This window comes from Solanum stenotomum, chromosome 3 (genome assembly GCF_019186545.1).
Source record: "Solanum stenotomum isolate F172 chromosome 3, ASM1918654v1, whole genome shotgun sequence".
NCBI classification, from domain to species: domain Eukaryota; kingdom Viridiplantae; phylum Streptophyta; class Magnoliopsida; order Solanales; family Solanaceae; genus Solanum; species Solanum stenotomum.
The window spans coordinates 11,423,869-11,449,564 of record NC_064284.1 but is presented as its reverse complement, the minus strand read 5'-3'; the positions used below and the strand labels follow the sequence as shown (position 1 = coordinate 11,449,564).

The 25,696-nt window shown below is 29.9% G+C and overlaps 2 protein-coding genes across 4 annotated transcripts in view; one reads left to right on the top strand and one right to left on the bottom strand.

Annotated features, from left to right (window-relative positions):
- The first annotated feature begins 4,253 nt into the window (after positions 1 to 4,253).
- Positions 4,254 to 6,701, top strand: LOC125859741 (E3 ubiquitin-protein ligase AIRP2-like). Its single transcript, XM_049539556.1, has 5 exons — positions 4,254 to 4,557; positions 5,675 to 5,837; positions 5,942 to 6,008; positions 6,152 to 6,383; positions 6,488 to 6,701. The coding sequence occupies exons 1-5, from the start codon at positions 4,469 to 4,471 to the stop codon at positions 6,696 to 6,698; spliced, it is 762 nt and encodes a 253-aa protein (XP_049395513.1). The 5' UTR covers positions 4,254 to 4,468; the 3' UTR covers positions 6,699 to 6,701.
- Positions 6,702 to 13,988: 7,287 nt separating this feature from the next.
- The window catches only part of LOC125859582 (putative cysteine-rich receptor-like protein kinase 9), a 21,024-nt gene continuing 9,316 nt past the window's right edge, over positions 13,989 to 25,696 (bottom strand). For 2 of the 3 annotated variants that reach the window (XM_049539356.1, XM_049539358.1), the window contains 2 exons: positions 14,205 to 14,321; positions 13,989 to 14,117 (listed from right to left, as the gene is read on the bottom strand). In XM_049539356.1, coding sequence (XP_049395313.1) covers positions 14,050 to 14,117; positions 14,205 to 14,321 — 185 coding nt within the window. In that variant the 3' untranslated portion in view covers positions 13,989 to 14,049. The remainder of the gene's footprint in view (positions 14,118 to 14,204; positions 14,322 to 25,696) is intronic. The other variant, XM_049539355.1, reaches the window with a different exon arrangement.

Genomic DNA, 25,696 nt, shown 5'->3' with positions numbered 1-25,696 from the left:
GACCGACCCTTTACTAAAAGTTCGAGGACATATTTGAACATTTTTCCTTTTTAAAAATATTTTTTCAGCCTTAAAAAAGTGATTTTAAGCACATTTTTAGTTACCCGAACACCTCCAAAGCTAAAAAATAGCTTAAAAACCAAAATCCATTAAAATTAAGAGAGTGTTTGCATTATTTTGAAAGTATTTGACAAATATAAAAATAACTTAAAATAAGTAAAAAAATAACTTAAAATAAGTTAGAAAGTGTTTGACAAAATTAAAAATAACTTTAAAAAGTAAAAAATAAAAATTAGGTCTCTCCATACTTTTTATTTTTTGACTAACAAACTACTTTTTTTAAGCTAATCCAAACGGGCTCTAAGTCAATCCAAACACCACTTACTCTAGTCCATATGTGAATTATGGAAACAAAATGTAAAAAAAAAATATCGCGTATTTGAAACGAATGAAGTAATGAATATTCAAGTTTAAAATGCTATTTAAAAAATAGAGTAATAGATGAACATACAAACTAAAATTGATTTTAAATTTTTGTAAGTAATTTGAAGTGAAATTGTGAAAACAATCAAAATTAAATGAATTTTGGCAAAATTCCTTGACAAGATTCCTCATACGTTATGTCCAAACGTTTTTTGAAATAGAATTTTGACAAAATTCCTTATTTCAAGGTTGAATATAAATTCTTTAAAACAAAATAAAAATTCAAAACTAAAATTGTATATATATATTAATCAAACTGAATAATTCTTTACAACAACACGTTGCATAATGCTAACATTTTCCACCTAGTCATAATTTCCTAAAGAATTGACTACTTTTTTTTTTAAAAATAATCATAATTTTAAAAAATTCAAACGACGTATTCAAACAAAATTTCAATCACTAAAAATTGCAGAGATAGTTTAATGAGGCAGTTTGGGTTGGTGAATCTACTAAGTAAGTCAATCAGTCAAATGATTCCCCTATAATACAATAAAATAATTAAAAATAGAGTAGAAGTCCACATTCTCCAAGTATTGAAGTGAATTCAAAATTTATATTTGTCAAGGAAGAAATATAATTAGAGTTATACATACGCTTCCTTCATTTCCCTTTGGTTGAATTTGTAGAGATTACTATTCTAGTAGGCGTTGGTGGTTCACTTGTTTTTTCCATCCATTAATTGTATCACTTGTCCTACGTATAGATTGGACTTCCCGCCATAAATATTGAATTATTATATTGAGATTAAAAGTTTTAATCCTATATATATGTTCGATATAATAATATTTGGTATGATATTTTAAATTTTGTTTAAAGCCTCTCTCTCTCTATATATATATATATCTGGTGAGCGAGACTGGGAGAGGAAGGAGAGAGGCGAGCGAGAGAAGGCAGGCAGTGGAGAAAAACGATCGCATTTGTATATCTGTCATATAATTGTATATATATAATTTGTATATTTATAAGCAAATAGAGAGACGGGAGAGAGGAAGAGAGGAGAGACACACACATGATTACAACTAAAATTAATTTGCAAGCAGTAATTAATTCAAACTATAATTATGTTTGCTAATTAACTAATATATATTTGCTTATCCACATAATTTTTCATATATATATATATATATATATATATATATATATATATATAATTTCTTAGACGTAATTGGAACATTGACTATCATATCTTGAATGAAATATTTTATTTTTGTTGTATTTTGATTAATAAGAAATTATTTTTACTTTCTTTTTATGGTGTTAGTAAATGATATAATTGAGATATATGTTGCAAAATCAAAGTCGTAATTTTCTATTACTCTATATGATTATGTGTAAATGATAATAAATGCACTTTCATCTGTCCACTTTTATTTGTCATTAAATTAAAAATAAATATTCCGTTTGAAAAATTAAGAGATAATTTATTATTTAATACTTGTTTTATCTTTATTATTAAAGATATTCATTTCCTAACATTTAATTAATAATAATTATAAATGATATACTAAAAATATTATTTTATTTATTCTATTTTAGAAGACGTATCAAGTTAAACATGAATAAATAAATATTGTCGAAGTGAGTAATTGTAAATCTAATGTTCTGTACTTGTATGTTCGTGTTAACGAGGGATTCGAAATTCACATTTCTTTATCCGTATTTTATGTACGGTTATTAAAAATAATAAAGTCATTGAATTGAATGTCGGCTTCCAATTAATAGCTCTTAAATAATTTAACAGCTTTTTCTCAACCGTTGAAAATTATCATAATGAATTGGCAGACTTTTTAATTTCTTTTCAATTTTTCAATTAAAAAGCATAAATAATTAGTAGATCGTTAAATAGTTGAACAACTTTCATGTAGGTACCAAACTTTGTATAAAAGGAAATACTACTACTTTTTTTTTTCTTCAGAAGATATTAATTAAATGTTCAAATAAGTTCGAGTTACGTTATTTTGTTTTTTAAGAAGAAAGAGCTATCAGGTACAAAGAGAAAAAAAAGGAAATTTTGTAGGGAGAAATTCATAATTAGGTACATGACGGTGATAGTTCAAATAAAAAAGAGAAATAATTAATAGTTAATATGTATTTTAATGTATAGATATATTTTGATATAAAGAAGTGATAATTCACGAGGAAATGAAACAATCAATGATTGAGATGTAAAACTAACGAAAACATGATAGTCTAATATATTTTTAACCATTAACTCTTACAAATTTAATATTCGGATTTTAATATCACAAGTTGCTTAACATAGCATTCGATTACACAAGGAAACTATGATTGATTTTATATTTATAAATGATTAGAATTTTTTTATTTTATCATAAAAATTACTCTACTTTTTTAAATATTCACAAAAAGACACATTTTAAAAAAAGTAAACGATCATTTAACTTTGTTTTTAAATCACAAGTTATGAACAATTTTTATATAATTAAAAGGTCATTCACCTTTCCCAAGTACTGTCATATACTCCCTCTGTCCACTTTTATTTGTCATGTTGCGCTTTTTGAAAGTCAATTTGACTAATTTTTAAAGTTAAATTAGATTACGTTAATTCGATATTTTTTTTAAAAAAATTAGATATTCAAAAACTATACTAAAAGTACTATAAGTTGCAATTTTTTGCATATCAATATGATGAAAATATACATCGTAAAGTGTTGGTCAAAGTTCTTATTGTTTGACTCTAAAAAAGAAAACCATGACAATTAATTGTGGACGGAGGGAGTAATATGTTTATTATGTTTCCTTCTAATGACTTTCTATTGTACATGGGAAAAGTTAAAGTTACTTTTTACTCACATTCTTATTATTCTATGTGACATCTAAATAAATATATGTTTTTCAATTAAAATATATTTTCTTAATATAATTCTTCTATATGACATCAACCTATCTATATTCGACCTAACTAACCCAACAAGCCAACTCACATCAAGCATTAGAAATGAGTTTATTGGATTGGTTAATTCGGATGAACATATTGGATTAGGTAGAAAAATCATATTAACAGTTAATTTTAATTAGAATATAAATATATCGCGTAAGGGTCACGAATTAGAATAAAAGTGGAAACATATGAATTGACCATTCAAAAGTAAATATATATCTAAAATTTAATTACAAAGGAAAAATAGTTGAAAAAGTATAATAAGAGATAAATATAACTAATTCTATACAATAGAACGACAAATGTGATGTGTTTTTTTTTTCATTTTTAGTATACTTTCTCCATCTCATATTACTCATTTCGTCCAACAGTAGTTGTCAACTATACTATTTTAGGGTGTTTAACAATATTTGTCCATTTTATGAAATCAATAGATAATTTTAAACTTAGTTCATAATTTAACCTTATCATTAATTATTATATTCAAATAGTGATATAGTAAAATTGCGTTTCTATTTATAATTTCTTAAAAAGTATGCATAGTCAGACAAGTATTGTTGGACAAAAAAAGTAGTTGATATAGTTTTTTTTTTAATTAATATCTTTTTAATTTAATAAGATGGACAATTAATGTAGAACAATTATTTTTAATTAAATAATTCAACTAATATTGAACGGAGAGAGCAACAGACCAGTAAAACTCAAGGAGTAATAAATTGAAAATTGAGTTCCCATTTATAGAAAATAAAGTCAAATTTGATTTGGAACTTCCATTACTTCTTTTTTGTCATAGTTGTTCAACAGTCAAAATTTTGCCAGAAATAAAATCAAAACTTGTAACTGCAAGCAACCAACCATAACAAAGACCAAATCTCTCTCTCTTCATTATTTCTCTCTCTGTGTTGTTCCTTTATTTAAAATGAGATTTTAGGACTCTGTATAAATAATCTTTCTAGACTCCATTGACTTCTTCTTCTTTGTAAGTGTTCAACATTTTACTCCTATATTACATATACCCAAATTGAGTGTTTAGCAAGAAAAAGTGTTGTACATTTGGGAATTGCAGTTTTGGGATTATTGATGACGAATTACTATGAGGTTGTGAAATCTACTTCATGTGAAGATTCTTTAAAGGCAATTGAGGCTGACATTCAGTATGCCAATTTGCTGTAGGTTCTCATCTCTTACTTGCATCCTGTATCTTCCACTCTTTGATTTTCTTCCGGTTTGATGAATTAAGTTTCTGATTGGGGAATGAACTTCCCAAATAAAGCCATGCCATTGGCTCCTGTTACACTACAGATTTTGAAGTTGAAATTTGAAAATTTTAATTTTTGAAATTGTGTTTGGACATGCATTTTACTTGGATTTTTTTTTTTACTTTTGCAATTAGAAGTGAAATTTCTCACGAAAATGGGTCTGGATTAGTTTTTAGAACTCAAGTGCGATTCAAAATCTATGATTAGACAGATATTTGGTGATAATTTCCATAATCTATCACCAAACGCTAGCTTCTTTTTTAATTTTAAATTGGTTTGGGACAAGTTTTTTTTTTTTTTTTTACGTTAGTTACAAAGATAAAACATATGTTTACTAGTACTTTTTTTTCTCGCCTCTGTAATTACTACTACTATTTTGTTTTATTAAATTGAATTTTTACCCTTTGTCCCAGTTTGTTTTTCATGAAAAAGGAAAGAGGTTGCCATAGAGAGGGATTAGAGCTTGCTAAATACTATGTCTTTTGCATTTACAGCATGTGAATGTAGGTAAAGGCTGTTGAATAACAGCAAATTATTGTGACCAATAAGGTGCGTTGAGAATCATGAGGTCTCAAATTTAAATCATAGGGAAGGCAAACATTAATTGATTACTTTCCATTTGCCCAAGTCCTAATGGACACGGTTATCTGGTACCTATGTTGATAGGAGGTAGCATTGGTGTGAGGTAGCCTTGAAATTGGTGGAGTTGCACGCAAGTTAGTCTGGACACCACGATTATTGAAAAAAAAAGGAAACTATTTGATCTTGAACTTGTTTTCTTCTATTATTTTAAAGGTCTCAGAATAATACTTTTGTAAGCTGTATGTGAGTTTGAAAGTCTTTTATATCTGCAATCTTCAATTTCCTTTCTATGGTTCCTCCAAACTTTCCATGTTTAAATCACTGGGGATTTGCTTGTGATTTGTGTAGCCAATTACTTAAAGGTGTCACTGGACAAATCGTTGTTCCGACTGTAGTCTTAAACAGCAAATATTAACCTTTTGTCCCTCTAAATTACGCGTTTCAGGGCAGCTTCAATTCCGAGGTTCAAGAATGGTACTTGTTTACAAATGAAATTGGTGTACAGTAACTTTGCACCGGTACTTCTGTTCTTGCTCCAGTGGATGGATTGCTCATGCACATGCTTACTTCCAAATTATTTCAATTTCTTCCACATAACTGTATACAAGGTTTGTTTCTCTATTTTCAGGCTGTTAATTTCTTCTCATAGTACTAATTTAAGATGATATTGTTATATTCGATACGTTGAAATTAAAATTGTGATGTTCTTTAGGTTATCCCCAATGGGAAGAAGAAGATTCCTTCTGATGCTAGGAAAGCAAGCATTAGAGAATTCTATGGTACACACCATTTTTGGGCTAACTCTTTGATATTTTTTGTTTATTGTGTGTCTCCATATTTTAAGTCTAGAGTTTTTCCCCAACTATAACCGTATATGTGTGGACTATGGACACTTATTTCTTTGACATATACCAATTCGCAGCTGTTCTATTACCATCTCTACGGCACCTACATGATAGCTCATCAGAGCAGGAGAGTAGTCACGACGAACCTCAAGTTTCAAAAATGATTGTTGGGAAGAAAGTACAAGAGAAGAAACATTTTGATGCTGATCTAGAGAAAGAAAATGAATGTGGGATCTGCTTAGAACCGTGCACTAAAGTAGTTTTGCCAAACTGCTGTCATGCTATGTGTATTAGTTGCTATCGTGACTGGTAAGCGATGTATATTTATGTTCTTCATGCTCATTATTAGTACTTTTTATTGCGAAAAGGATAAATTTTCCGGTGATCTTCTTAATCTGTGTTATCTGTTGCAGGAACTTAAGGTCAGAGTCCTGCCCATTTTGCAGAGGAAACCTCAAAAGAGTGAATTCAGGGGATCTGTGGGTTCTGACAGGCAGTAACGATGTCGTTGATCAGGCAACTCTTTCGAATGAGGACATGTTGCGTTTCTATCTTTACATAAACAACCTGCCTAAAGATATTCCAGATGCAATGTTCCTAGTTTATTATGAATATTTGATATGATTTAACTTCTAAAGTAATTAAGATAAGAAGTTTAACATACAAAACAAAGCCTGTGGATAGTCATAGAGATATTCCAGTAAAGTCCTCTAATTCCTTGATAAATCATTCTTCCAAAGCATTTCTTGTTAACTTTGTGCTGAATAACTACATCCTTGCTGTAATTTGTAAAAGATGTTGAAATCAGCAAAGAGATTGTTACCTCACTTTCAGCACTCTAACAAGTACTTACTATGTGATTTGTAAGCATTTCGTCTGCATCTATGATCAAAATCTATTGCCATTACATGCATGTATCTGTTGATTTTAATTTTTCAATGATAGAAAATTAAAAAGTCTATAATATCTTTTCGGAGAAGGGCCTAAAATACCCCTCAAATATTTGAATTGGTACAAAATTACCCTCCATCCACCTTTTAGCCTTAAAATACCCTTGCCGTCCACCTTTTGGCTCAAAAATACCCTTATGTCTAACGGATCATACTCATAAGGTGGATGAAGAGCAATATTGTATCAAATCTCATTGTTTAAGGGCATTTTAGGCCCTTTTTCGTTAAAATAATTTGAAATTACTTAATACATAAACTCACATGATTGACTTTATTTTGAATTTCATCGTAGATTAAAATTAAAAAAAGAGGTTAGGCATCTACTCTCTACACCCCCACCCCCCACTTCTTATCTCTTTAATTTTTTTTCTATTCAGATCTTTTCCACCATTTTAATTCTTTTTTTCAATTTATGACAAACAAGAGAGAAAAAAGGAGGAAAATAACGACGCATTCATATAGGAATTATTAGTTCAATAACAGATGAGTTGATTAAGCAAATATGTACGAATATTGCATTTTTCTTTTGTGTGTACCCAAAAATAAAATAAAAGAATAAAACTAATTATTTCTCTTATCCTCAGCCTCATCCCACCATAGATATAATACAAATCAAAAGAATATATAAACATGTGAGTTCAATTCAAGTTTGAGTCCCGGATATCCTAATTAAAAATAAGAGATTTAAAAAAGAGAATAAAAGAGAAATGAACAAGACATTTGGATAATTGATAGAAAATTTTATATTAATAAAAATAATAAATTTTTTTAGATGGACAATCAGTCGGGGTGAGTATGAATTTTAGTTGGATCCTCATTTATGACTTGGGTTCCGTTATAATAAGTTGGAGTTGATTAAAAATAGATCAATAGAAAGATATCATGAAATTAATTATTTTTTCAATATTGTTTTCAAGTGTATCGGGTCAAAATATGAATCATATGTGGTTTTATAAAAAAATAAATTTTACAAATATGATTTTTATTATTTATTTGAGAAGAGTTTAAACTTGGACCAATCATTAAACAACTTAATAAATACATATTTAATAATTTTACTTTAATGAAGCTATTAAAATTAAGGGCAAATATGAGCAAAGGATTAACATCAAGGATATTTTTGAGCCAAAAGATGGACGGCAGGGGTATTTTAAGGCCGAAAGGTGGATGAAGGATAATTTTGTACCAATTCAAATACTTAAGGGGCATTTTAGGCCCTTCTCCGTTATTTTAGAATAAACTAATCCTTTTTCTATTTTTTAGTAAAAAATTATTAAAGTTAAAAGGATAAAAATATGCAAAAAGGTAAAATACCATTCTGGCCAAAATAATTTTTCCTTATTTTTTTTTCAAGTCATTGAAAATTAAAGATTACGCAGAAAATGAAACAATTATGATAGTTGATGCAACACCTTCAACAGCTGACTGAGTTGTTGCAACAACTTCAACAATTGTTGAAATTGTCACAACAACTTAAACATAGTTATTGCGATACTCAAACAATTGTTGAAGTTGTAGCAGTAGCGTCAACTTTTGTTTAATTTTTGCAGAAAGTGAGGCAAAGAAGTTGAAGCAAGCAAAATCTCTGGTTATTTTTGTGCAGAAAAAAATTACATGGAAAATAGGGATTATTGTATTTCATAGCCAGTCAGTACAAGTATATAATTATACCCTGACATCAATTGTAATCACACAACACATTGATGGGCTGAAAATAGAATGATACAAGTTAGTAAGGAAAACTAATCGATAACTAATCGCTGATGTGGCAAATTCTGTTAACAAGTCCAGAAGTTAGTTAGAACAGTTAGCACTGTTAGATGGTTAAATTTTGTTATTACTGTAGCTGTGGATTTTAACTGTTTTAGCAATCTCTAGGAGCCTATAAAAGGATTGTATTAGATGATTGACATTCATTCATTTGATTGATAATAAAATTGTTTTCTTCTTTCTATATTTTTCTCTTTAGCTGAATTCTCGGGTTTAATCCCTAACTAGCAGTTCATATTCCTCGAGATTACTCCTGAAATTTGTTTCTTCTCTGTAATTCTCTATAATTGTATCAATTGGTATCAGAGCAAGCAATCCTTGACATTGATCTGATGACGCGCAATAAAAGTCAAAAGGAAGAAGAGGACAAGCTTCACCAGATTCAAACCCAGTTACAGAAATTGATGGAAGGAATGTCTATTATGAACGATCGCAATACACATGCTGATAAGGAATTGCTAGAAATTAGGGAAACAATTGGGTATTTGAATCAAAAGGGGAAATAAAAGGATTCAGCCAAGGCAAAATCTAATTTTGTTCTAGATTGTTTAGGAGAAACGCCGCAAGGAGCTCGATTCAATGATATGCATACTGGTAATGATCCCAACTACAATAGTACGTTTTTCAATCATTACTCTAGATTAGAATTTCCTCGTTTTTCTAGTGGTGAGTTAAGAAATTGGTTGTACAAAGTTGATCAATTCTTCTCCATGGATGAAATACCTTTTGAGCAGAGGGTGAATATGGCTTCTATCCACTTTGAAGGTGAAACTATGACATGGCACAAGTCCTACATTAGGTCTAGAAACTTGGTTTTAGATCCATCTTGGACTGAATTTATGTTAGCATTGAATGAAAGGTTTGGAGAGGGTTTTGAAGATCCCATAGAAGCCCTAAAGAACTTACAACAAACCAGTAGTGTGAGGGAGTATCAGGCTGAGTTTGTTAGGTTATTAACTGGACTTAATCTCTCCAATGAAAATGTCATTAGTTGTTTTTCAGGAGGTCTGAAAAGGGAGTTGAACAAGTCTATTAGAATACATGCTCCAGAAACTTTGTTGCAAGCCTATAAGGTAGCTAGGTTGCAAGATGAGGTGTTTGAAGCTCAAGCTCAATCTTGGGGAATCAAATCTTTTCCAAAAGTCCAAGGTCCTATATTACCCACGCCTGCCCATATTAAACCTCAGTATTCCCAAAGAAATTCTTATTCCAATTCCACATTCACGAAACCCCTTGAATCTGCACCTAATAGGATTAATAGATTCCCTAATAATGGTGTTACTAAAAGGTTATCGACAACAGAGATGGATGAAAAGAGATCCAAAGGGTTTTGTTTCTTTTGTGATGAAAAATATGTGAGGGACATAACTGCAGGGGAAGGAAGCAACAGTATTTGGTCGAAATAGTTGCGGAAGAAGAATTAAATGTTGAAGTAGAAAAGGAACATATAGAAGAGGTGTGGAAGAAGACGGATTAGTTTATGGCTATATCGTTACAAGCTTTTACAGGCGTCATTGGTTATCAAACTATAAGAGTAACATGATACCATGAAAAATAACCACTGCAAGTCTTGATTGATACTGGGAGCACTTACAATTTTATAGATAAACAAGTGGCTGCAAGGTTGGGTTGTCAGACTAGCTCTATTCAGGAACAATCTATAAGTGTGGCTGATGGTAGAGAAGTGCAAAGCGCTACTATTTGCAAGAATCTTCACTAGCTACTACAGGGCACCGCATTCTCTTATGATTTTTTGCTTTTACCATTGGGAAATGTGGATATAGTTTTAGGAGTACAATGTTTGAATACATTGGGCAGAATTTTGTTTGATTTCAAACATAGGTCCATTGAGTTTGTTTACAAGGGAAAAAAACATGTATTAAGAAGGGCTAGCACTGGTCTGAAGTCTGTTAAAGCTAAGACCTTAGCTAATGAGGGGCAGTTGTTCATGTTATCACATATACCTCAGACAGTAGAAGTCTCGAAGTGTCACAACATTCAAGCCATTCAAGGTGAGGGAGTTTTTCCATCATTTGCTGCACTAATTAGTCAGTACTCCTGCTTATTGAATTGCCAACTACATTACCATCTCACCGAGGTTTTTTTGATCATAGAATTCCCCTCATTGACAAAGCAAATCTTGTTAACAAGAGACCCTATAGGTATCAGGGAATTAAAAAAGATGTCATTGAAAAATTGGTACAAGAGATGTTGGATCAAGGTGTGGTGCAACATAGTACTAACCTTTATGCTTCTCCAATAGTGTTAGTTGGTAAGAAAGATGGAAGTTGGAGACTCTGTGTTGATTACAGAAATTTGAATTAAATGATAATTAATGATAAGTTTCTAAAACCTATCATTGAAGACTTGTTGGATGAGTTAGGTGGAGCTGTGATTTTTTCTAAAATTGATCTCAGGGCAGGTTATCATCAAATAAGAATGGCTGAAGAGGATGCTTACAAAACAACTTTTAAAACTCATGAAGGCCACTATGAATTTTTAGTTATGCCATTTGGCTTAACCAATGCACCTTCATCATTTCAGAGTTTGATGAATGCAGTCTTTAAATCATTGTTGAGGAAGTCAGTATTGGTATTCTTTGATGATATTCTGATTTATAGCAAAGATATTAATGCTCATTTAGTTCATGTGGAAACTGTATTTGATTTAATGAAACAATATCAGTTGTATGCAAAGATGTCAAAGTGTGCTTTTGCAGTGGATAAGGTGGAATATCTGGGGCATTTTATTCGTGTTGAGGTGGTGTCAACTGATCCTAAAAAAATTACGGCTGTGCAACATTAGCCAATACCAATTAATATCAAACTATTGATAGGATTCTTGGGGCTTGCAGGATACTACATGAGATTTATCCAAGGGTTTGGAAGCATATGTAGATCATTGCATGACTTATTAAAGAATGAAGGGTCTGTGTGGACAGATGATGCGATCACAACTTTTGAGACACTGAAACAAGCTTTGATTTCTGCCCAGTACTTGCTATGCTAGATTTTTCCTTGCCTTTCGTAGTGGAGACAGATGCTAGTGGTAGAGGTATTGGAGCTGTGCTAATGCAACAAGGATATCCTATTGCTTACATTAGTAAATCCTTGGCACCGAGGCACCAGGCCTTGTCAGTGTATGATAGGGAGTTATTGGCACTCATTTTTGTTGTTACTAAGTGGTCTCACTACCTGTTGGGCAGATCCTTTGTGGTGAGGACATATCAAAAGGCATTGAAACATTTACTCAACCAACATATTCATATAAACTTTCAGGTGGCTGGCATATCAATGTTGATGGCTTTTGATTTTTCCATAGAGTACAAGAAGGGCTCTGAGAATAAGGTTGCTGATGCCTTATTCAGGAAGCCTGTTGCTGAGCTATTAGCTATTTCACTTCTTACTCCTAATGATACGTTGTACCAACAGATTAAGAACACTTGGACACAAGATGCTACATTACGAGAGTTGATTGTTAAGTTGCAGGTTCAACCTTTCAAGTACTTTACTTGGTGCAATGACCAACTCAGATGAAAGGGTAGTCTAGTAGTTGGACATGATACGCAATTGAGGAATACCATTATTACACTATGGCACTGTACTACTCAAGGTGGCATTCTGGAATAGATACAACTATCCGAAGAATTCAATCATTATTTTATTGGAAGTCTCTTGTTCAGGATATTAGAAACTTTATCCACAAGTGTGATGTTTACCAACGACACAAGTATGATATTGCTGCTTACCCAGGGTTGTTACAACCCCTGCCCATTCCTGAAGGGGTGTGGACTGATGTGTGTCTTGATTTTATTGAAGGTCTCTATAAAGCTAAGGGCAAGGATGCGATATTAATGGTTGTGGATCAGCTTAGTAAATATGGCCATTTCATGAGCTTGCAACATCCTTATACCCCAAGATGTAGCTCAGTGTTACTTAGATCACGTCTTTAAACTCCATGGTATGCTTGTTACCTTGACGAGTGATAGGGATCCTATTTTCCTCAGCTCATTTTGGAAGGAGTTGTTCACTCTACAAGGGGTTCAGTTGCAACGATCTACTGCATATCACTCCCAGACTGATAGGCAAACTGTAGTACTGAACAGAATTTTGGAAACTTATTTGAGGTGTTTTTGCTCAGACAAACCTCTGTTTTAGCCCTCTTATCTACCACTTGCAGAGTGGTAGTATAATACCACTTATCACACTGCTATCAGATGCACGCCCTTTGAAGTTCTTTTTGGTCAAAACCACCTATTCATCTCCCTTATTTGGTTGGAGAAGCTTTTAACGAGATGGTTGACAGGTTCTTGGATGCAAGAGAGGCAATTATTGAGTTGCTTAAGTTTCACATCAGTCGGGCACAACAAATGATGAAGGACTTGGCTAACAAACATAGATCAGACAGGGTATTTGCAGTTAGTGACAGAGTGTATTTGAAGCTGCAACCTTATAGACAAGTTTCAGTGGCAGCTCGACCTTTCAACAAGCTCGCAACAAAGTATTATGACCCCTATATCATTGACGCACGGGTTGGAGCAGTGGCCTATAAATTGTTGCTTCATGTTGATGTGTTGATCCATCCCATTTTTCATGTTTCTCAGCTCAAGAGATGTCATGAGGTGCCTCAGGACATTTCTTATCCTCTAGTCCTACAGCTTTCCAGTCCCTACTGTCCGACGCTTGAAGCTATACTTGAAAGGAGGTTGGTTAAGAAGGGTAACAAAGCTATGTGTCCAGTGCTTAGGTTTGGAAGCTGATCAGGCCACTTGGGAATATCTTTTTGAATTGTAGCATAGATTTCCCTCTTTTTAGCCTTGAGGACAAGTTTGTTCTTTACAGAGGGGTATTGATACAAGTTAGCAAAAGGAGAACTAATCGATAACTAATGTGATGTGGCAAATTCTGTTAACAAGTCCAGAAGTTAGTTAGTACAGTTAGCACTGTTAGATAGATAAATTATGTTATTACTGTAGCTATGGATTTTAATTGTTTTAGCAATCTCTAGGAGCCTATAAAAGGATTGTAGTAGATCATTGACATTCATTCATTTGATTGATAATAAGATTGTTTTCTTCTCTCTATATTTCTCTCTATAGCTAAATTCTCGGATTTAATCCCTGAACTAGCTGTTCATATTCCTCGAGATTACTCCTGGAATTTGTTTCTTCTCTGTAATTCTCTGTAATTGTATCATAGAAATAAGAAGAATATAATTGACATTAAAACAAAATACAACTTAATTAAATTCAGCATTTAAAATTCATCAAGTAAGTTCCCTTCCATGTCAAGCAATTTAATTAATTGTCTCCTTTCTCTCCTCTCTGCAAAGATACAACTTTATATAGGTTAGATGAAACATTAATTACTAGTACTTCTTTTTAAACCAATAATTTTTAATTTTGTGTTACCTCTCTCAGTTGTTCTTCTTTTCTTAAGGTAAATGCAAGATCCTGCCAAAACAACAGCCAGTAGTGCTATAACACATGTGACCATACAAATAAGCTTGGTCTTCCAAGTAATTTCCCCTGAAAACACAAAATAGTTTAGTCAAAACTCAAATAATAGTGCTTTAAGATTAAGATTATAAAATTAAGATTTTTCAAGTTTTTTTCGAGTAAATATCTCAGATAGTCATTCAACTAATATTTCTTTTCACAGAATGTCACTTAATTAATATTTCTTTTCACAGAATGTCACTCAACTTTCTTTTATAGCCACAAAGTCACTCAACTAAGGATTCTTCTTAGGACAACTTACACAAATTTCACTACTTTAGGATCTAATTACTTAGATTCACACTAGTTTGCAATATTACACTCCTTACCATATTTTGGGTCTTGGATACATGTATATGTCTCTTTCATATACATGTATCTCGTATCAATTAGTGTGTCTAATTAAGGAATATAATTATAAGTCATTAATTATGAAGTGTGTCTAATTAAGAGATATGACTGAAAACCATTAATTAAGGAGAAAATCATGTTGCAACAACTTTAAAAGATATGGCATATATTACAACTTCTAAAAAAAATAATCAAAATCTCTCTCTTTTTGGGTAATTTAGAAAAGTTTAGATTTCTTAACTCAAATTCACGAACTATTATTTAGATACATGCGTATATTAATTTGTTAAATACATATCCACTTAATCAAATACACTGATAAAAAACTAGATACATATAATACTAACTCAATAATGTGTCATATACATCAATTATGTGCTAGCTAGATACATGGATAATTATCCAATAATGCGTAAATCTTCAATACATGCATATATTTATTCAGATACATTTGCACTTAATTAGATACACTGATAAAGAATATATATAATCTTAACTCAATAATGTGTCAGATACATCAATAATTCCAATCCAATCCAAAAACTCCCTTTCTCATCTATTTCCTCGTTAAGGTTTATCTACAAAGGCACTCAACAATTTGAATGACTATTTTACCTACAAAGTCACTCAACAATTGATATTTCATTTAGAAATCACTTAACCAATTTAAATGCGTTTTTGATTAAATTTTAATGAAATACAATTTTTTGTTTTAAATTATTATTTAAAGATAATAAGATGCTCATTTTAATTATTTAATAATAATTGTTTTGGAAACATAATTTTTGTTTTAACCTAATTTCTTAAAAAATAATGATATGCTCATTTTAATTATTCTATTAAATTTTATTGAAACTTAATTTTTGTTTTAAACTAATTTCTTAACAAATAATAAGATACTAATTTTAATTATTTTATCATTTTGTATTGGATACACAATAGATATGATTTTAAAAAAAAATAGTTTAAAATAAAATTGTATTTCAGGTAAAATTTAATAAAATAATTAAAATAAATATTTTCTTATTTTAAAAAATAAAATAAAATAATTTAAAACAAAATAGTATTTCAGCAAAATTTTATAAAATGATTGAAATGTGCATCTTATTATTATTTTTTTTTAAAAGTTTAAAACAAAAATTGTGTTTCAACAAAATTTAATAAAATAATTAAATGAACATCTTATTTTTATTTTTTAAAGAATAGTTTAAAACAAAATTGTATTTCAACAAAATTTAATTAAAAAATATTTAAATTGATTGAGTGACTTTCTAAATGAAATATCAATAGTTGACTGACTTTGTAGATAAAATAGTTATAGTTGAGTGATTTTGATTTTTGAGGTTATAAAAGAAAGTTGATTGACTTTAATTTTTGTTGAGAAAAATATTAGTTAAGTGATTTTTTGTGAGAAGAATGCTTAGTCGAGTATTTTGAGATTATAAAAGATAGTTGACTGTGTTGACACCCAATTTTGGGCCTCCACAATATAGATTAATCATCGAGCTTCTTTAATTTCAAACGATTTCGAATAATTAGTTTTAGAAAATTAAAAAAAAAAAATAAAAAAAAAATAAAATAATATGTATATATATATATATATATAAAATTAAATAAAATATTTTCAAGTTATTTTAAATAGTTTATCACTTATTTATAATTCTTAAATAATATACGTGTTATGTATATAATTACCATATTTTATGAATATTCAAAAATCGTCTCAAAAAGAGTTCGTTTTAATTAAATATTCAATTAAATTAATTTGGTTTAAAATACTTATAAGTTTTTTAGTTTATTAGTTTAATTATTCTTATTTTATGTTATTTTATTTGTTGATTTGAAAAGTGCATTTTGTTGATTTACGTTCTTTAAGTTTTGGGCGTTAGTTTATGTTAATTAGTTTGTAATCGAATTATTTATTTTATTTCGTTAACATTAAGAAGCTCATTAATTAATTTATATTAATTCGTCTTATTTAGTTACTAGCCGAATTAACTAAGATAATTCAATTTGGCTAGATTGTTAATTCATCTACCTAACCCTTTATTGCAATTCTAGCCATTTATTCCCTCACCCTAACTCAAATTTGAGACCAAGTTGGCCCAATTCTATACCAAAACCCATCCCCTTTTGTTTTCCAATTCAGCCGAGACCCATTCCCAATTCCCAGCCCAATTCCTAACAATTTTATAACCCACCAAAAGCTAACAATATAATACCCATTCATTCCTAACAATACATACAACATACCAATTAATTCCCAGCCCAATTCCTAACAATTTTATAACCCACCAAAAGCCAACAATATAATACCCATTCATTCCTAACAATACATACAGAATACCAATTAATTCCCAGCCCAATCCCAAATTTCCCTGACCCGGCCCACTCCCTTTTCCTTCACAAAATTGAACCCAAAAGACCTTTCCAGCTAAAAACGTTCTTGGACAGAACAACGATCAAACGGAAAGCAGCCACAGAAGGCAGTACGCTACCTCTTGTTGTCTTCTTCTTCCCATCCCTTTCAATTGGCAGTCGCAGCAGCACGCGGAGTCGCCTTGTGGCGTGAGATGATGCCATGTCATCGCTCAAGGACGAAGGAATCGATCCATCCGTCCGTCTACCTTTCCTCTTCCGGAATGGTTTGAAGCTTGAGAGAAAGGTTGTCTCCCCAAAATGGTGAAATAATTTTTGAGTTTGAAATTCAAGTTGGCCCTAATTCCATCCGGATTCCCCCCAAAACCTACCCTAATTTTCCCCTATATAACATCTTTTATGTTCATCTGCATAGGGGGGAATTCTTTTTGGAGTTTAAAAATTTTTTTTGTTAGAGAAATCGTTAGAGAAGATAGGGGGAATTTTTTATTTTTTGGGCTAAAAATTTTCTGGTGAGAATTTACAGAGAAAGGTTCATTGAGCTAAAACACTGATACAATACATACGTCTAAAATATACACTTTCTTCTCTTGTCCGTGGTCTATCGGGAATTTGCCGGAACCCACAGGGGGTCTCAAAGTCGAAGTAAGTGGTGGAAGAAGTCTGTCCTGCTCTTTGCTGTCCGGTTTGCTGTCCATAGAAAGGTAATACATCATTCCTCCTTTGTTTACATTTCATTTCGGTTTTGAATGTCCTGCGCTAAATCTATCTTTGTTGGGTTCTTCTTGGCTTCACTCTTGCTTAGTTTGAATGTAAATATTTGCGGCTTATTCCCCTTTGTTGTTGAGATTTATGGCTGATCATTTGTTATTTACATCCGGCCACCATTAGGCATTCGAATCGGGTTATAGTTATTTAAGATTGACTTTTTGTGTCGTTTTTGAATCATATGCTTGTTTCGTCTCTATTCCTCATTAGTATGTCTTCAAGCATCAATGTCCCCTCATCTGGGTTGTTACTGTTAGTGTTACTGCCCATATATATTTTTTTTTATTTTTTTTTTCCAGATCAATCGACAAAGCCATCATGTAGTGCGATTGCTTTGTTCCAATAGTTTAGTTTTGTCTTCGTTTTGGTATATCTACGCTGTTTTTTTTATCGCTTATAGTAATTTATTTGAACAATTTTTTATGGCTTCGGTTTTTTTTTGTCTAAGTTTTCTCTCAGTCGGAGGAGTATTAGCTATGTGTAGTTGAGTTCTCAAAATATGAGGGCCTTTGGATGACCTCTCTTTTTTTTTTTGGTTTGCGCTAAAAGTCACCGTTTGAAACCAACTTCATTATTTTAGCTATCAAATATTTCATCAACTTAATTAATTACATTGCCTAATAATATGAAGTTCCTGTTTATTCGTTTATTTTAGTGTCATTGACTATTAAAAAATGTGACTAGTTCTCCATATTAAATTTGCTTAGTTCAACTTTTATTGTTTCGTCTTATCTATGCCTCTGTGCAATTTTTTCCTTTTCTTTATTTAGTCTTTCTTTTGTATGCCACTGTTTGTGCCATTTTTGGGAGTATTAATCCTTATTCTTTTGTTTTGTTGCATGTAAATCGGCCCGAGTTCACCATGAACTCCTATATTTTTTCTTGCATTTCGAGAGAGCCATAAAGGCTCAAACCTTTATTTTCGAGTCGGCCAGCCCCATTGAAACTGATGTACAGGTCTTGGAGGAGTCCAAAATGGACTGTATACATGCTGATATGCAACAATATACCTTGATATACGTTTCAAAATATTGAATTATAGGTGGAAAAACGAATTGCAAGTGCTTGGAGGCCGAAATATAGTGTATACGGTCGGTATGCATGCCCATATACACGAAAATGAGTCGAAATACGACCATATACAGCAATATACCTTTTCTGTATACACAGGTTTTGGGAGCGAAAATGGGCTGAATGAGGCCCAAAAACGCAGCAATAGGCCCAAATTTTATATCTCTTCCCTTTTGCTCTTATTTATTTGCTTGTTATGTTGACTAATATTTATTCGTGAATTGGTTCTAACTTAATTAAATTCCCGAAGATAACCATTTCCTTTCATATATACGTATATATCCAAATTGAAATATTTACATACTTAGCTCTACTTTTACGTTTCGTCTTATCACATGTTCTTCCCCTTTAGAAACTCCCCTTTAGTTCATTCCCCCTTTAAAATAAATAAAGTGATAAAAGTAATAATGGTAATAAATAAATAAGTTAAAATAAATTAGTTTTCTTACTAAGTTAAAATTTCAAAATAAATTAATTTTCTTACTAAGTCAATTTCAAAAAAATAAAAATAATAAATAAAAAAAAAATAAAATAAAATATAATTAATATAAATTAGTTCTTTTACTAAGTTAAAATTTCAAAAAAAATATATAGTTAATATAAATGAGTTCTTTTATTTAGTTAGAATTTCAAAGTTAGTCAAAAAATCACTTTTAGTCAAATCGCCGGTCAACCGCAAGTTAGCGGGCATTCCGAGGGCCTAACACCTTCTCGGAATGTACATTGAACTTCGAACCCTTTTCAATTGATTTTATCTGTTTTAAATCTTTTGAAAAACCTTAAGATTTTTCTTGATTTTTACTAAAAATTAAGTGGCGACTCTGTCATTTTGGAAATTCGATTTCTCTTAAACTATAAGTTTAATCGATTTTTCGAAAACTAAGTCATTTTCCCTTTACATATATTTTTAAATAAAACAGACTGACTCTTTATATATAAAAAATATATATTAATTGAATAACTGTATGTGATATTAACTAAGTTAATTTCTTATTAAAAATGATCTTTTTGAATTAAAATTAATTTAACTTGAAAGATGCGGGAACATAGAAGGCCTCCATTTATTGATTCTATGGGGAAATTGTTTTCCCTTCTTCACTGCCTGCAACTTAACAAGTTATCCTTCCATTTCAATTTGTTTGTGTAGTTAATTTTTATTATGACTAAGAATTTAAGAAAACAAAAGACTTTTAAATTTTATAATTTTAAATTAAAAATATTTAGAATAAGAGACGAATCTAAAATTTCTAGTACATAAGTGCACAGTAGAATAAATAAAAATACATTGGGAATTAATTCCTAGAACATATGTGTAATAATATTTATACCAAATTTTAAAAAATATATACATAAAATACCTAATTTTGCAGAAACCACAAATTCGCATAGCTCATTTTTACTACATGAATTCGCCTCTATGTGGAATATAATATATTAAAATTCCTTATTTTGAAACATAAAGTTTTAAACATATCACCTAGAAAGTTGGAATTAAAGAGTCGTATATTGGGAAAAGGGTCTGAAAAATACGCTAATTTTGGTCGAAATTGTTGTTACGATACCAAACTTAATGGAGGACCTTTTACCCCTTGCACTATTTAATGGTGTGTTTTAAAGGTATATATATGCCCACATGGACACATTACTATTTAAAATGATGCAATATTTAAAACAACCATTGTCTTGCCGTCAAAGAAAATATTTAGCAAAAAAATTAAGCAGAGAAGTTAAAAGTAACTAAGCAATTAGCAATAAAATTTTCTTTTAAAAAAAAATTGATAGTGTTTTTCCCTTTTTACATATATTAATTATTTAATTTGTTGTAAATTAATATACAAGTAAATTATACAATCCCTCGTAAATTTTGTAAATATTAATTACAAAAACACAACAAACACCATATAGATTAATATATGAATACTTGTTATATAACATTTGAAAACTTACCAATTAACTATGGTATAAAATTAATATATAAATAATTTTTTATTCTATATATAAATAAAATATAATATAAAATAAATATATAAATAATTTCGTAGCTTAAACCAGCTACCAAACCGTTCTAACTGGTTTATGTATATTCGATGCCGGTCGAAGTGGCGTATAGTACCATAGAATAAAATCATAGAATAAAATGAAATCCCCCGTTATTAAATATGACTCGAGGGTCTAGGTAATTGGGTGCCGATTTCTGAGAATTAGTAATTTTTATACTAATTAATCTTTTTTTAAAATTTTAAAAAACTATTAAATATATAAAAAAAATATTAGACCAAAACCTAACAACAAAGCAGACTTTTACTCCGGTTGTAAAACATTTTGAATGATTTGGATTAACAAAAATTTACAGAACTTCAAATTTTACATCGGACTCTACTCCATCTCTACTCATCCAATTTTACGTCTGATTTGACTGAGAAGGAATTTAAGAAAAAAAAAAAGGAATTTTCAAAAAAAATTGTAATGTAAAACAAGTTATTAATTAATCTCATTAAGTATAAAACAAAAATTTCAACGGTGACCAGTAGACATTAAACTCACACTACTCGTATAATTATTTTTTACGGTACTACTCAACTGCAAATGAAATATTATATATGTGTTTGATTAATGTACAAATTCAACAGAGAATTTCTCAATTAAAAATGAAAAATCAAATACTCTTATTATCATATTTTTCAGATATTATATTTTACAATATAAATTTTATTTTTTCACCCACAATACAAATTTTATAACCTATAACTCCTATAGTATTATTTACATGTGGTTTATGAAAATTATATTTTAAATTTTATAATATTACTCATACTTTTCAAAACGCGTTGAAAAAAGCACGATAACAAGTTTTAGAAAAAAATGATGCAAGTGGTGGAGGACACAATAACGTTTGCTTAAATAAGTGGTTCTCATACTTTTTCAAAACGCGTTAAATAAAGCGTGACGCCAAGCTGTAGAAGAAAAGGATATGTGGAAATGGTGGGACACACACTCCGTTCACATACATAAGTGTTGCTCATACTTTTCAAAATGCGTTAAGAAAGACGTGATATCAAGGTGTAGAAGAAAAAGATGAAAGTGGTGGAGGACACAATAACGTTGCACAAATAAGTGATGCTCATATTTTCAAAACGCGTTAAGAAAAGCGCGACATCAAAAGATGAAAATAGTGGAGGACACACTCCGTTTACATAATAAGAGGTTGATGGGGGTTAGGATTGAATTTATGAAATATGTACCGAAGCTAATTGGTAGTTGGTGAAAAAATAGTATTAAATGTAATATAATTCGTTACTATTATACGAATTATTTCAAAAGATTTATGTGGATGATATGAAATTACTTTGAGCCAATGCAAAATATTTTATTGTAACCCTTTTAGTACGTAGTCATCCAACTTGATAATCATAACGTCTTTCCTTTGTCCCAAAGTTATATATTTTTTGATAATATTTATTTTCACTCTTTCATCGTCTCATCTTCTCTATAAATGACCAAGAACAATCACCAAAGGAAAACACTATTCTTACCAAGTGTCTTGTTGGTTTTGTTGATTCAATTTTGACATTTTCAATAAATATGTAGTCTGTGAGAAAGTAGGTGATAGACTGTGATGTTACAAGATATATTAGCATAAATAAAAATGACTATATCATACACTCAAATTGAGAAAGGAGAAGAAATTGTTTATCTTGGTGACTCAAGGACAACTAAGGTTTTGAAAAAAGAAAAAGTTCTTCTCAAATTCACATCTAATCGAATCTTGACATTGAGTAATGTATTACATGTTCCTAATATTCGTATCAAATTGCTTTATGTAAAATTATTAGAAAAAGTTGGTATGAGTGTTTCTTTTGAAGATAATGAAGTTATATTGATCAAAAATAATTTTTTGTGGACTATAAATTTTGTAATTATGACTTATTTCCGCTTAATATTTATGATATTTTTTGTAATAATGTATCAGCTTCTGCTCATATGATTGGGTCTATTTCTTTATGACATGCTAAACTAAAACACGTTAACATCTAATATATAAGCTAATATTTTATTTAAATTTATCTTGATGAACATTTATTTATTTTTTAAAATTTAAATTGTATATTTATTATGTTTACGAATAAATAAACTATGCACAACTAAACTCTAAGATAAAAATCTTAATCATTTAATGTGTTAATTTGGAAATAACATTTTAATAATTCAGATATGTATTTATGTTCAAATGTCTTTATGTTAATGAAAATACATACAACTTAAAATTGTATATTGTTATGATTCTTGAACACTACTTGAAAGGGTAAATGCCGTTTAGTCAAATAACACTACTTTTAAATTAAAATTAGCGGTAAAGGTCAGATATACCTCTTAACTTTTAATAATGATATTCATATACTCTTCGTTATACTTTGAGATTGTATATACTCTTATCGAAATACTTTTGAATCATTTATACCTTTAAGTCCAACAGAGCAACAATCTCAATGATTTACTTCATTTTTATTATATTTTTTATCTAAAATTAAAAGACCCGCCTAATTACTCATTTATTTTACCCGATCCAAATTAAAAAAACTGACCCAATCTAAAAATATCCTTACAAAGCATTCGATTCAATCTCATCAATTCCTATTCTCAATAATCAGAATATCAAGTGTTTTCATGGTTGAAAATTCATTAACACATTTCAAATCTTCAAAATCTTTGGCAAAGATAAAAAAAACAAGAAAAAAAAGAAGATGAGTAAAGCAACAAGATCGACGCTGTTAGGGTTTTTAGGTGGTGGTGAATTGTAATAGGGTGGAGGCGAGTGAGCAAAAAGTGGAGAATTTGGCGGTGGAGAAAATCAGATAATTTTTTCCATCTTTTTTTTTATACCTTTATTGGTTTGGATTTTTTAGTATGGGTATTATGCGGGTAAAATAAATGGATAGTTGGGTGAATTTTTTAAATTTTGGAAAAAAATAAAGTAATCGAATAAATTATTGAGATTGTGCCATGTATCTCGCCGGGGTATAAATAACATAACATAAAAGTATGGAAGTAAGAGAACCTCAAGATATAATGATGGATATATGCATATCATTTCTAAAAGTCTGGATTATATTTGACATTTTTCAATGCATACTCTTTTTGAATGAATAACAGTCAATAAAGTATATTAAGAAATAATTTTCTTAATGGGTGTCATGGGTTCCAATAACATCTTAAACCACATTTAAAATGGATTCAATTTAGTATTATATGATTTAATTTTTTTAAAGATTTTTTCTTTTTAATAAAATGATTTTTTGACTCACTAGTTTAATGTGAGAGACGAAGGAACCATATTGATTCTAGGTAATATATTCTCCAACTTTGTCATTTAGAGTTGATATATTCTTATTATGAAAGTAGTTCATATACATACCCTACTGTTATACAAATGACTCGCATACACCCTTTTCATCTAACAAAAGTGAAAAAAATTAATTTTAATTATTTTAAAAAAATATATAATCCATATGAGGTATATTTGATCTATCTCACATGTATTTTTTATAACTTGTTTATTTCAATGAATAATTTAAATATATTATTTTAATGATCAAATTTATTTATGTTTCAATAATTTTTTTTGTAAAATTTATTATAGATGTCCCATTTTTTTTACTAATATAAAAACTAAATTACAATATAGCCGAAAAATAGTTTAAAATTATAACATAGCCACAAAAAAAATAGTTTTAATTTTTTTTCGTTATACTAAAGAATGAAAGAAAAAAAAATAAGAATGAGAAAATCAAGCAATTATAATCAAAGAAATCAAAATATGATTTATATATGAAAAAGATTAAAATATACTTTAAATATATACCCTTACATGATCTTTTAAAAAAATTAAAAGTAAAAAATGTAAATTTAAAACTAATTTTTTTCACTTCCGTTAGATGCAAGGTATGTGAGCTCCTTTTGTATAGGTAAGGATATATGTGAGTCATTTGTGTAACGATAAGGGTATATCAAAATTGAAGGGTATATCATGTCATTTTTCCTTTGATTCTATAAATGTGAAATTGTTTTCCTTTTTTTTATAGGAAATTTGCCTCCACAAAAAACCTCCTACAAGTGAATTCATTGCATGCAACTTGGCAAGTATACCACTTTCGTGTTTATCTTTACTTTCAAACAATTACATATATTACCACTTTTAATATTTTATATCATATATTAGTATATTATTTGAAGATACAATTAGATTATTAGATACCCACATACCTTAAAATTAGGATTGATTAATTATCTGCTTAATTAACTCTTTCACTCTAAATCAATCACTATCTCTTAATTCTTCCCTCCCATATTTATCACTCAATTATGTCTCCTCCTTTATGATTCAGGAATTTCATCGGACAATTTCATTCCAACAATAGCTAATCTACTCTCTTCTTCTCAAGATATCATCACCAATATGGCCGACAAATTCTCCTGAACCCAAATATTATTCTATATTGTTCATTTATAACTAGATCAAATCAAAGTAACTGCTACAGAGAAAACTTTAAAGCAGAGTGGGTCTTGATTGTTTGTCTCCGGAAGAAATGGATCTTAGTTTTGATTATGTTATGCCACAACGCAAAAGGATCAAAGGGAGTATTGTAGAGAGTTTTTGTTTGTTGGTGTTCTTCTAAGGCTTTCTTTGGTTACCGTGACATGGATTTGGTAGTACCAATATTACTTTGATATAGCCCTTGAAACATGTGTATCCAATAAGTAGTAATCTTAATTAAGATCTGAGTTGTATTTTTAGTAATGGGGTGTCTAACCATGTATATGTATCCACCATTAAATTT